At 39.5% G+C, this 12,436-nt stretch overlaps 1 protein-coding gene and 1 long non-coding RNA gene across 2 annotated transcripts; one reads left to right on the plus strand and one right to left on the minus strand.

Moving 5' to 3' along the window:
- Positions 1-6,918: 6,918 nt before the first annotated feature.
- Positions 6,919-10,215, plus strand: LOC129509278 (uncharacterized). The gene is made up of 3 exons (XR_008664324.1): positions 6,919-7,150; positions 8,407-8,492; positions 10,055-10,215. It is a non-coding gene; the product is annotated as an uncharacterized LOC129509278 (long non-coding RNA).
- Positions 10,216-10,966: 751 nt separating this feature from the next.
- On the minus strand, positions 10,967-11,344 carry LOC129509284 (small nuclear ribonucleoprotein E-like). Its single transcript, XM_055324715.1, has one exon. It carries the CDS (start codon positions 11,309-11,311, stop codon positions 10,967-10,969), a length of 345 nt encoding a protein of 114 aa, XP_055180690.1. The 5' UTR covers positions 11,312-11,344.
- Positions 11,345-12,436: the final 1,092 nt, after the last annotated feature.

Below are 12,436 nucleotides of genomic sequence, written 5' to 3' on the forward strand. Positions count from 1 at the left end.
TGAGTGGGAGAGACAGATTATACTTTATCCAGGTTTTTTAAGATTGCTAGCTATTATATTGTTATGATTGTATCTGTGGGGTGGGGTACGCTATCTTGAATCAGGAGACAATAAAATATGTGGTCTATACCTGTCACTGACTTGATGACACTGGGCAAAATATGTAAATTTTTCCCACCAATGAGATGGAAATGGGAATTGTACCTAGCTCATAGGGTTGCTGTATTAAATGGGATAATACACAAAGTAACACTTGATGAGGATGCCTCCTGTGTATGTGTGCATGCACATGTGTGCATACTTTCATATTATCCAGTTTTTGATGTACTGAGAAGCCACACATTCAACTAATCACTTACTGATCGCTTATACATCTTAATGTGGGGCAGCCCCGGTGGCTCAGCGGTTTAGCACTGCCTTCAGCCAGGGGCCTGATCCTGGAGACCCAAGATCGAGTCCCACATTGGGCTCTCTGCATGGGGCCTGCTTCTCCCTCTGCCTGTGTCTCTGCACCTCTCTCTGTCTCTCATGAATAAATAAATAAATAAATAAATAAATAAATAAATAAATAAAACCTTTAAAAAAAGAAATCTTAATCCTAGGCTGTGAGGCAATGGACTCTCAGGTGCTTAGAATCTAGATTAAAAAAAGAGAGAGAGAGAGAGAAGACAAGGTCCCAGAGAATAAGGAAGAGTACAGATGGAAAGTAAATAAAGATGCTAAATACAGACTGTGATTGGCTGTAAATCCTGAAAAGAATACAAGTTCCTGAGACCTGAAAAATTCACAGAAGTTGTGCTTTGTAGGCGGGCTGTGGAGAATGACTATGTTTTGAATAGTCATATTCAATAGCGGAAGACAGTCCAGGTGTCAAATCATCAGGAGCAAAGGCACATTGAGGAAGCAGGAAGCAACCCAGACTGGCATGAACCATCAGCAAGTGGGAACTGGCTGGCTAGCAAAGTTAGGTCAGGTGTTCTTTTCCTGGATGGTGTCATTGGCTCCAACACCAATGGAGTCTACCTGGTCATTGCACATAAATTCTTGCTTCTTAAGACTGCAGCTATGATGAACAGTGCTCAGGGACATTGCATTAACACATGATATTCACTGTGGCCTGGCCTCTCTCTTTGTAAAGAATTACCTGTTGGGGTGCCTGGGTGGCTCAGTCAGTTGAGCGTCAGGCTCTTGATTTTGGCTCGGGTCATGGTCTTGCAGTTGTGGGATCGAGCCCTGAGTTGGGCTCTCCACTCAGTGCAGAGTCTGCTTGAGATTCCCTCTCTCTCTCAAATGAATAAAAAAAAAAAAAAAAGAAAGAAAAAAAAAAAAGAATCGCCTGTTGTTGATCAATGGTATTTACTGAGTGGTGTCTTAGGCATCAGGAAAGTTTATAAAGTAGAGAGCACTCAAGATACCTGGCCAGATCATTCTATATACGAATGTAGGATAAAACATACATATAAAGAGAATACATCTTTATAGAATAGGATAGCAGCATGTTTTAAGAAAAAATGTCTTTTCTTGAAAAACTGCATAATAGAACGCTGGGTGACGTTCCCTGTTGTCAGCACAGGTGGGATTGTTATGAAGTTGGTGTGTGTGCAGAACAGTGTTTGGAAAACCTGAAATCACAATTTGACTGTACTTTGCCTGAGGCACAGAGGCCCACTCAGCTCTGGTGAGCAGTTGGCATGCCACACTGTTTCCTGTTTGCCTGGTGGGTTACCCATCATATTTTGATCTTGCTCCATCAAAGCAGGCATGATATGTTTAATGATTTATTTTTAATTCTCTTGCTCGTCTTCTTTTTTATTCATGGAAAATGTGTCTCCATTTATTCTTTCCTTAGCCTGGCTCTTGGTGTAAGTATGACAATTTCTCTCCCCATGACTGATGATTCTTTCTTCTCAGAACTTGCATAGTGTTCTGGAGGATGACCTCTGGACACTCCCTGCTTCTTGCTAAGTGTTAGGGCAGACAGCACCCTGAGAGGTGAGTTGGCTCCATCTGCAATTTGGAAAAGTATAAAATGGTATCAATCTTGGAAAATGAAATAAGGTTTCTTATGTGCTCATAAACACAGCTGATAGAAACAAGGAGAGCCACCTGATTCCAGACAGATACCTGTCAAATCTTTCGGAAGGTGAGGAGGAAAGACTGTTGGGGGTGGCTACTGTTGGGGTCCAGCTCTCTGGAACAAAGACTGGGTCTCTTTACTTCTTCTGCCTCATTCAGTGCTGGACACATCTTAGATGCCCACTTAGAGCCTTTGTGGGCATGAGTGAATGAATAAACTCCAAAAGGGCTTCATGGATTGCTGGTAGCTTCAAGCAGATCCGCAGCCTTTTGAAGCTTAACTTACAAATTTAGCAGAGCATCATTTTGGCTCTGTAGCATTCCTGGACCCATCTCACGTTTTGGTAGTTTGTTGTTTTCTTTGAAACAAAAACCACTCTTTGAGACCTGAAACCAGAAAGTACTTGTGCAGCTCTTGCTTGAGAAATACTATTGGTGGCTGCAATGTCTTTTTATTCCCAGAGTTTTCTTCTCTCAGACTCCTTGCTATGAATATTAGTCTTCCCTTTAAAATACCTTCAGAATTTTAACATTTACATTTTTATATGAATTACAGCACTTAGCATGTGAAACGTATTCAAAATCCACACCTATTTATTTTCTGGATAATAGACGCATAATTTCTTATGGACTAAGTAGAAAAAAAATAGAAGAAAATTCACATTGTAACTTTGTCACAGGAATGTCCTTGAGGCTATTGGTATTTTTAAGAAAAAAAGAAAGATCTATTTGTCTCATGCTCGAAATAAGAATGGAAGGGGGACACAGGCACTTTCTTTGATTACAAAGGAATCATAGTTTGTGTCATCCAAACATTTTTTTCTCTCTCCCCTTTCTACCAACCAATGAACAGAAGAGAACAAAACAAAAATTCTAAAAACAAAACAACAACAATAATAGCGGCATCGACAAAAAAAACAACGAACAAGAGGATTTAGGGGGAATGGTACCAAAATTAGATCAGCAAATGAGACTGAGAATTTCACGTGCCTTATATAATTCTAAGAAAGAGATGTTTTATATGTTGCTATCAAAGGAAAGTGGGAGAGAAAAAAAGAAGACCAGGGAAGAAAAGCAAAGCAAGGAAAAAGCTCCTGGACTGGGCCATTGTTTCTCAGCAGGGACACCGCGAGCGTTTGGGATCAGGTGGTCAGTCACATTTTACAAATACAATAAAAAATTCTAATAGACGCTGAAAATGGGTTGGACTCCTTTTGATTAGTTGTACATTTTATCCCCACTTCCAAAATTCCTAATGTTTTAAACTTTTTTAAAAGAGGATATCTTCCTGTTATAGTTTATAAATGTCTCAAAGTGTGGGTGTAAGGCAAACCATTCCAAATTTACCCTCAGAGAAATATTCTTTAATTTTGACTGTTCTGGTTCTCCATTTGACTTTTGCATGAGAATCCTCAGCTCTTTCTGCTCTTCTGTCTTTAAAAGCACACTCCATCGGAGTAAACAAATTCATTCTCATGGCTTCATTGCTGTTTATGGCCTAGTTTTTATACCCATCACTGACATTTCAGCTACTCCTCAGCAACATGTCTTCACCAGGGGTAAGAATCTGAATTTAGACCGAATTACTTCATCTAAGAAAAATAGGATAAAAATTGAACTCAACTACTTTTCTTTAGCTCCTTTAATAAAGTCAATGACACCGTTGATTGAATTTCTTAATTTCACAAATATTTGAGTGGCTATTTCATACCTGTGAGGCCAAGTTCTAGTACCAAACAGAGTCCCCGATCTCATGGAGTGTTATAGTCCAGGGGTAGAAATGTATTAGTAAAATAATCACACAAATGTATAAATGACAAATAGCGGTAAAAGCCATGGACAAACTACAGATGCTTACAAGTGTATGATGTAGATACCTCAGTCAAAAATTATTTTCAAGGCTGCATTTCCCTTACTTCTGTATTTAATCAATTACTAAGACCTATTGGCCACACTTCTATTTTTAAAGTTGTGACCCTGCTGGGGGCTTTCCATTTCTGACATTCGGAGAACTCCAATCGCGTTCTCGCTGGCCTCTGTTGCCAACTATCAGCCTATAACTGCCATATTAATGTTCTTAAATGTCCATTTCTATCACATCACTCTCCAATTTGAGAATTTTCAATGGTCCCCTAAAGTCTATGGAATCAACTTCAGGCAGATTTCTTTGCCTAAATGCTTTCAATGGACTCATTCAAAACATTCTATCACTACATTCAGCTTTACTCATGCACTCCTCCACACACAGTGCTGCCTTCCTTCTCTTTTTTTTTTTAACTTGCTATTTATAGATGTTCAGGATTTTCAAATTGTGAACCTTGAAGGTAGGGGAGTAACAGGAGAGGAATAAGGGAAGAGGAGAGGGTGAGGAGTGGGCTCCGCATTGGATTTCTGTGGAAGATTTCATGGGAAGAAAAGGGCCCAATATTAAAAAAAACACTTGAAGATCTATGTCATTGAAGTTTCCAATTAACATTCATCTTTTCCACATTGACTCTTCCCTCTACCTTGAACACTGTACTCCTGGGTGTGATGCACTTGCTTACCTATTGCCTTGTGTTGTGTTTTTAATAAATTGGCCTCCTTGAACCCTATTTTTACATTTCTTTTGCATTCCCCTGGTATGTGCTTTATCTTGGTATAAAAGAGTGAATAAACCAATGCACACGTGAATACTCTATGGTTATTTCAGCCTGCGGAAAATGTCTGTTTTTTAGGTTATGTTTTCAATCCTATTCTCCATTTTTGGCAACCATATAAATAGAAATAATATCAAAAGTGGCGTTCTACCTGGGTTCCTGTGTTATATGAAAGTTGAGTCTATATAGATATTCAAAAACTAAGGGAGAGAGAGGACTGGTGAGAAGAACTGAGAATGTTTTCTCTGAAACTCTTCACTCACTGGGATTGACCTCCTGCCCTGCTCTGTCCTCTTTGCTCCCCCCAAGGTATACACAAGCCTGTTAGCTAATCTGTGATATGGAGTTTCAAACTTTGTATCTTACCTCCCTTAGGGCAGAATGGAAATCTCTTGTAAGCCCAAGATCTAATTTGGTAAAATTGTAATAATGTGAGTTTAATTGGATCACAAATATTGTTAGCACTTATTATTCAAGCCTGTTCCTGAGCTATAAGAGGACACTGATATATCCCAAATTCCCAACTGGGAACAAACAACAGAGAGAACAAGTCCCTGCAGTGGCTTCTCCACTGAGCCCAAAAAACCACATCTGATAAGCTATGTAATTTGCTATAGCAATTTGTGCCAAAAATAAAGGCACACTTTTGCAGAGTCGCACATTTCTAAGAAAAACCGAACTCCGCCTCATGCTAATCCAGCTCCTTTTCTTTTCTCTTTCGAACTTGATGTTTGTGGCTAAAAACTACCAGGTTGCGTCTTTGTCCCATGCATCTATTCTCCTGGAGTCCCTTGGCCAAATGGCGAGGCCCATACCCTGCTAGTGCCCCCAGGCCTCTCTCACTGTCACATTGAAACATGAAGGGTGAGCAAAGGCACCAGCAGTGGTCTGTTTTACAACACCCCAATAACATGATGTCTTTAACAGCACAGCAGATTCTTGGCTGATGGCCCTGGTTAAAGGAAGAGAGGCACAGAATCTTCGAAGTCATCAATTTTAATGAGTACGGCAACTATTCCAGTAAACTAGATCCCTTTATTTTTGTTTGCTTGACAAAGAAACCTGATACATCCAAGACATTTATTCCTTTTTAGTTCAGCACCAGGACAGGAACTCGTTTTTTCACCACCAGTATTAAGCCCCCAGTGGTGATAAAAATTCCTGTGCAGTCTTTTGGAGGCAAAGAATAAAAGAAGCTACAAGGGGGAAGAAAACACCAAAACAAAACAAAACAAAATACACACTTTTGAAAAAATTCAGGCTTTTTTTGGCTCAGAGTTTAAACATGAATTGTTTGAGTTCCCTTTCAGAGTTGGAGTAGGCCAATGTCTCTTATAAGCTTGGATAGTTTTGTGGAAGTTACAATAGAAATAAGAAATTTTATCTGCATTTTCAAAGACAAAGGATACTCAGTATGTGTGTGTTGTGTGTGTATAGAGGAAGATATGGGCAGATAAATTAATCCAGAAGCAGATGAGACTTTGCCTAATTTATTTATAACTTAATTATTAAAATATTTTGAAGGAATATTCTGAATTTTCTGGGAAAGTCACACTAGAGGTACTAAATAATTCCTAAGGTTCATAGTGAGATAAACAACAGGAAAATTGCTTGAGATGTTTGTGTATCAGAGAAAACAACAACCTGGCTTTTGCCTCTAATCTTTTTCATCTTTGTGCAAACTCAATGAACTCTCATTCCAGATCTGAAGGCAACAGGCAGGCATTTGTTTTAACTCCTTAGGTAAACTCATGTTCTAGAATCGTTAAAGTTGAAAGTCCTTGTACAATTGCTAAATTACACTGCTCATTAGTAAGGGATTCATAGTAAGGGCAAACTGTGCTATCTCTTATGAATTTTTCAATCAAAAGAAAAATCCTCCTCTTTTCTGTTAAAAAAGTTTAAATACAGGGGAGAAAAACAACTCAGAAAAAAATTACGCAAATGGCAAGGTAGTGACAGGGCATCTATCAAAGTGGCTCTGGAAATTCCAATTTTTAAAGTGCTATAAAAATATCATTATTAATGATGATTGACTGGGTTTTCAGAGCCAAGATATTTCAAGGCTGCTAAGTTAGAGTGGAGTGCAAAAGCGGGGGTGCTGAAATGGCTTCAGGGTTCCCTCACTTTGTTTCTTCATTGATTTTTAAGTAACATGTGAGTACACTCAAATTGATGATTTTCATTTTGAATTAGTTTGGCCTCTGTCATGGAGAGCCTTCCATCTTCTCCTGAATGTCAGTGTCTAATTCATCTTCATCAAGTCCCCCCGCAGGAAGATTTGGATCTTATTACTTTTTGTTTTACAGTTTTATCTTTTACAGGAAATTGGGACTCAGAGAAAAAGAAAGAGGAATCTGCCCACTTTTCAGTCAACTTACCCAATGGGAGAAGACACACCTTCCCATGTGGATCTTGTAGAAGCTTCTGGAGGGGTCAGTCCCAGGAAGTGGGAGAGTTGACACCATAATCCAGGGCTCCTTTGAGATATTTTTTTGTTTGCTTGTTTTTGCTTCTCTCAGATTCCTGAAAAGTCTTAGCTTCCCATCTTTGTCAGTTGGATGCCTTTGGTCTTTAAGGACCCAGATGTCCTCTCCTTTTTACAGATGGAGAGATGAAGGCTAATTTAGACAACGCATACAGGACTGGCAAAACCATATTAGACTTTTGGTATGGTTAATTGTTCCCATGAAAGTCTTACATTTTGCATTGTTTTCAAGTCACTGCCAAGGCTGAGGAAAATGACAAGGATGGTTTTGTAAAGTGTAATGAAAATGTGCGTGGAGAACATCACAGACAGATTGTCCTGTGTAGTGTTTAGGTAGGGCCCAAGGTCCAATTTGGGGAGCTTCCATGAGGACGTGGGGAAAAACATGTCAACGCTGACAGAAGCAATTGCTGACTGAGCAAAAATGTTCTCCTCTCTACTCCCTAAAGCTTCCTAACTCTCATCCATCTGCTTTTAACCAGAGCCTTGGGCACCCCACCTGAAGACTCACATTTTCTCTGGTCCCCGGGGAAGACACCAGTTTGCTCAGTGACAGTGTGCCAAACAGGGAAAAAAAAAAAAAAGAAGAAGAGCTTCAGCAACTGTGAACCAGGAAATTTTTTGTTTGTTTGTTTTTTTAAAACAAGATTTGCCAATCTCGCCAAGAAATTTTGTCTAAGTTGCAGCCTGGCAGCCTTTCTAATCGCTCATCATTCTTTTTCTGAATCCCGCATTTTCATGGGGGGGGAGATAATCTTTGGCATTATCCTCATTGGCTTGGCTTAGCTCTCAGTCCCTTGGGGTCCTGTTGCCTCTAGAAACTTTCAACTTCTAAATCCAGCGCTGGCTCACCCAGGAAAGGAACAGGCAAATTGAACAATAAAATTCAAGCCGTAGCTTCCGTTGTGACTCAAGAGCAGAAAATGTTTTTAATGTCCAAGAGCACATAAGTGGCATTAATCATCAAGAATTTATTATTTCTCATTGGGGGCCCCAAAGAAACACCATTTTGCCCAACTCCATTATTATCTGGGATTTGAAAAGCTTTTCAAAACCAGTTGCCTGATTGGATATTTACCTAAGGTTGAGCGTTTCAGAAGTTCTTTCATAGAAATTATATATGCCCCAAAAGAGAAAGTAGTGTTTTTTTCTTCCTTTCTTTTCTTTTTCATTTCTCCCTTGTGTTTCTCTTCCTTTCTTTAGTGACCCTTGCTGTGTCAGCCTTTCTATGCATGATCAGTTTGCTGTGATCTATGGAGAACTCCCACCTCAGGAATTTGAAGCCTGTGGTAAGTCTTTTTGTTTTTTGAGTCTAGGCTATAGATTACTTTTGTTTTGAGAAAATCTTAGGGGCATGTAATATAGTCACAATTTTTTATTCTTTGAACTGCATAAATGAATTAGACCACTTTGTGGAGGAGGGATTTTTGCAATCATAAGCTCAGGATACTTTTCTGAAATATTAAGTATTATTTGGGTGTTCACACAATAAGTTGATAGGATCGATCCTTCCTTCCTTCCTTCCTTCCTTCCTTCCTTCCTTCTTCCTCTTCCCTTTCTTTCTTTCTTTCTTTCTTTCTTTCTTTCTTTCTTTCTTCTCTTTCTTTTCTTTTTCTTCTGACCTTCCTAGTGCAGTAAATAAACATTGAAAGAATGTTATAAATTCATCTGTTGGTAATCCTTAAACTGCATTAGAATAATTGATTTGGGGAACCTAAATAAATATTTATCATAACAAACCCACGTTTCTCATTTCATGTGGAAGGGAGCTGCATTTTCCTTCATGCACAAGGATCATATGAAAAGCTTATGTTAGAAGATAGGAGCTTCAAATCCATTCTCTGGTTTTGGGGGACATAACTTCTTGAGATAGCTAGACTACAGTTCAACTAGAATATTTAAGATGCAAGTAAGAATTTTTTTAAAAGTTTCTTTTTCTGAGTTAGGTTTAATGACTTTACTAGTGCAGAACAATGTAATTTCATATGCTCCATCCCAAGAGGGAACTAATGGAGGAAGACTACTGTATTTGTTGAAAGCCTATGGTCTGCTGGGCTCCATGCATATTCTCCCCACAGCCCTACAAGATGAGTATCATTATCCCTATTTCACAGATGAAGAAACATAGGATCAGAGGGGTTAGGTGATCTAACCAATGTCAAACACAAATAAATAGCAGCATTAGGAAGATCTATGTGACTCCAAATCCACGCTTTTTTTTTTTCCATTATAACCTATTGCTTTCAAAAGGTGAGAAGGCTAATTTAACATCTACCATTACTGCCTGCCTACACAAGAAAATGCACAGAGAATACTAACTCTTCTAATGGTCTGGCAACCAGAGGTGGAGGCCATTGCCTTTGGCTAACCCATCTCTCTAAGAATCTTGAATATGAACAAAGTGTCTTCTTCTCTTCACCGTATTGCCGGAGGGAAATGAGCAGTTCAGAGAAGCCACTCCAGAATTTTGGCCAGTTGCTGAGTGTTCAGGCTGAGGAGATGAAGCATATGCAAACACTGTGGTGTCAGGTGCAGTGAAATAAATCAGAATCAGCCTGAGCTTTCCTATGATCTTCAGTTGTGGTCTTTTTACAAGGCATTGAATCAAGACAACCTCAATTTACAGGATCAGAGTAAGTTCTTGTTGGACAGGAGTGGTTTTGGCCCGAAGTGTAGTTGTAAAATAGACTTATTTTCTGGCTTTCCATTCATAGCTTTTGTCTCTATTATGGAAATTCCTCTTCCATCAGCACACTGGACCTTCATACTCTTTCCACTTTCCCCTTAACGCAATCTGATCTGGTGAGCTATCACCTGGAAAAAATCTAATCAATTATATCATTACTTGCAGGAATGACTCTGATGGTGGAATTTCAAGAATCAAGGGAGGCAAGTGAAGATGAAACTTCAAAGCAGCAAAGGTTTCTTAACACCCTTCGATGTTTAGGACATAAGTGACCACTTATTTATGAGCTGTTCATGGGTTAAGACTGATCCTAGAGGTTGATGGAAGAAGGCTAATGTAAGTGGCTGAAGGGTGCTTGACTAGAGTGTGCCTCTGGGGAAAACAAAAAACAAAAACCCTAGAGTCCTTTTGCTGGCACATTGTTGCTCTGTTATCTTCCAACACACTCTACTGTGGAGTCTGGCATTTGTATTGAAGCTGACTGTGGGGGTGGGGATTGCTGAGGTTGGTGGGGGAAGCATTTTCTTTCCTGCAGCTGGCTTCTCAGCCTCTCTATAGGAAAGCCAAGATGATTCCTTTGGTCATTGTAACTTGGTCAGAGATCTTTCCTAGAGGAGAAAGAGTGATTGTGAAGATGGATGGCCTAGGCAATGCAGTAGAAAAAGGTAGCACATTTTTAAAAAAGTAGTCCACTGACTGGCTGTGATGACAGGAGAATCTAATGACGTTTTCCTAAAGCTGTTTCCAGATCTGTGGAAGCTTTATCGAAGTCCAAAACTTTTGGTTGTAGAGTTCGGGAAGTTTCCTGGAGTGCCAGCAATTTATCTCTCCTCTTACTTAACTGTAGATACTTAGGGCAGAAGTACATTGCCAATTTATAACATAGAAGCGTCTGGCACTTTTTTTTTTTTAATTTTAAAATAAAAACAATCCCACAGCATTTATTGTCCTCTGGTAATAACATAAAGGTAATCAAAACAATACAAACAAGGGTTTTAGAACTATATTCCCAACAAAGGACATCTAAAAAAACAAACTACGTGGCCTTCTCAAGATTTTCTCACTTCACTGATCATTCTAGTTGGAGACACTTTGGAGCAGGGGAATATTATCTCCTTTTAGGATGATCCGACCCAGTTGTTTTCTTGACTTTGTTTTAGAATGAATCTCTTCGGCATCATCTAATACAAGGTTCATGTACTCATCAAAACCAATGATACAGCCCTCTATCCGCATGTTTACTTGCTCATAAAGCCACACCTGAATCCGAGATCTATTTTGCAAGTATCTGAAGATGAGGTTGATGGGCTGAACCATTACCTTCTGCACTTTTTGGCCCTGGCCACGGTATGCCATGGTGGAAGCTGACAAAGACCGGTATATAAAAACGTTTTCTAAGACGGAGAGATCTTCTATAGACATTTCAGAAGAAGCACTACTATTTTATCTAGAAGGTGAAGAAATACTGAGCGCAAAGCCACCATTGCAATCTGTGGCAGGTAGGTAGATGATATGCTTCTTTTTGCTTGAGGGGTTGGCCAACAATGTTTGAGGTAATTATAACTTATTTCTTGCTTAAAGGAAAAGGTGAAAGGACTTGAGGAACACTACTGTGTACTCCACACTGTGAGAAGGATGTGTTGAAGAACTAACACACAAAAAAAAGCTAGATTAAAAAAACAAGGGGGAGGAAAAGGGAAATGTTTGTCAACAAGTAGATGTGATGAACTAACTATCTTTTCCCATTGGTAGAAATTAGGCTTATTCATAGTTCTTTTTGATTTGGTTTTTAAATTTGCATCCTTCTGTTAGAGCATTGCTCTAGTTGTTTTATACCTATTTCTTTAAGTGTGCCTACCCCCGCTATGTTGTGAATTACATGAGGCCATGCATTTTCTTGTCTCCTATCCTTAGCATCAAGCTGGATACAGAATAGATCCTCAACAAGTGACTCATGAATGACTGAAATTATTTTTTACACTATAGAATTTTAGTTCTAAAACAGTCACTTCCCTGGGAATGGGACACCCCTGTGGGTCATCTCAGATAATTTAGGAGGTGAGTAGAAGTATAAGCTGATCTGCGTAGGGCTAGATTATTGACTAGTTAAGGAACAAAACCTCTTTTACCATAAATTGACAATTTGAAACATGAATATGATGAATTTAGCCAAAGATGATACCTTGAGGCAAAGAAGGTTACACAAAATCGAATATTATCACAAGAATAAGATTCCAGAAATACATGTTTCTAGCAGGGCTGGCTTCATGGGAGTGCAGCCTATGTAGTCACATGGAATCCTATAGTCAGAGGCCCTGCATGTGGCCTATGGTGTCCGATTGCAGTCTTGAAATTCTTAATTTTTTTTATTTATTTATGATAGTTACACACACACACACACACACACACACACACACACAGAGGCAGAGACACAGGCAGAGGGAGAAGCAGGCTCCATGCACCGGGAGCCCGATGTGGGATTCGATCCTGGGTCTCCAGGATCGCGCCTGGGCAAAGGCAGGCGCCAAACCGCTGTGCCACCCAGGG

This window comes from Nyctereutes procyonoides, unplaced genomic scaffold (assembly GCF_905146905.1).
Source record: "Nyctereutes procyonoides isolate TBG_1078 unplaced genomic scaffold, NYPRO_anot_genome, whole genome shotgun sequence".
NCBI classification, from domain to species: Eukaryota; Metazoa; Chordata; class Mammalia; order Carnivora; family Canidae; genus Nyctereutes; species Nyctereutes procyonoides.

Coding starts and splice junctions, on each gene's coding strand:
- LOC129509284 (XM_055324715.1), bottom strand. CDS start 11,311: ATGTCTATAGAAGATCTCTCCGTCTTAGAAAACGTTTTTATATACCGG.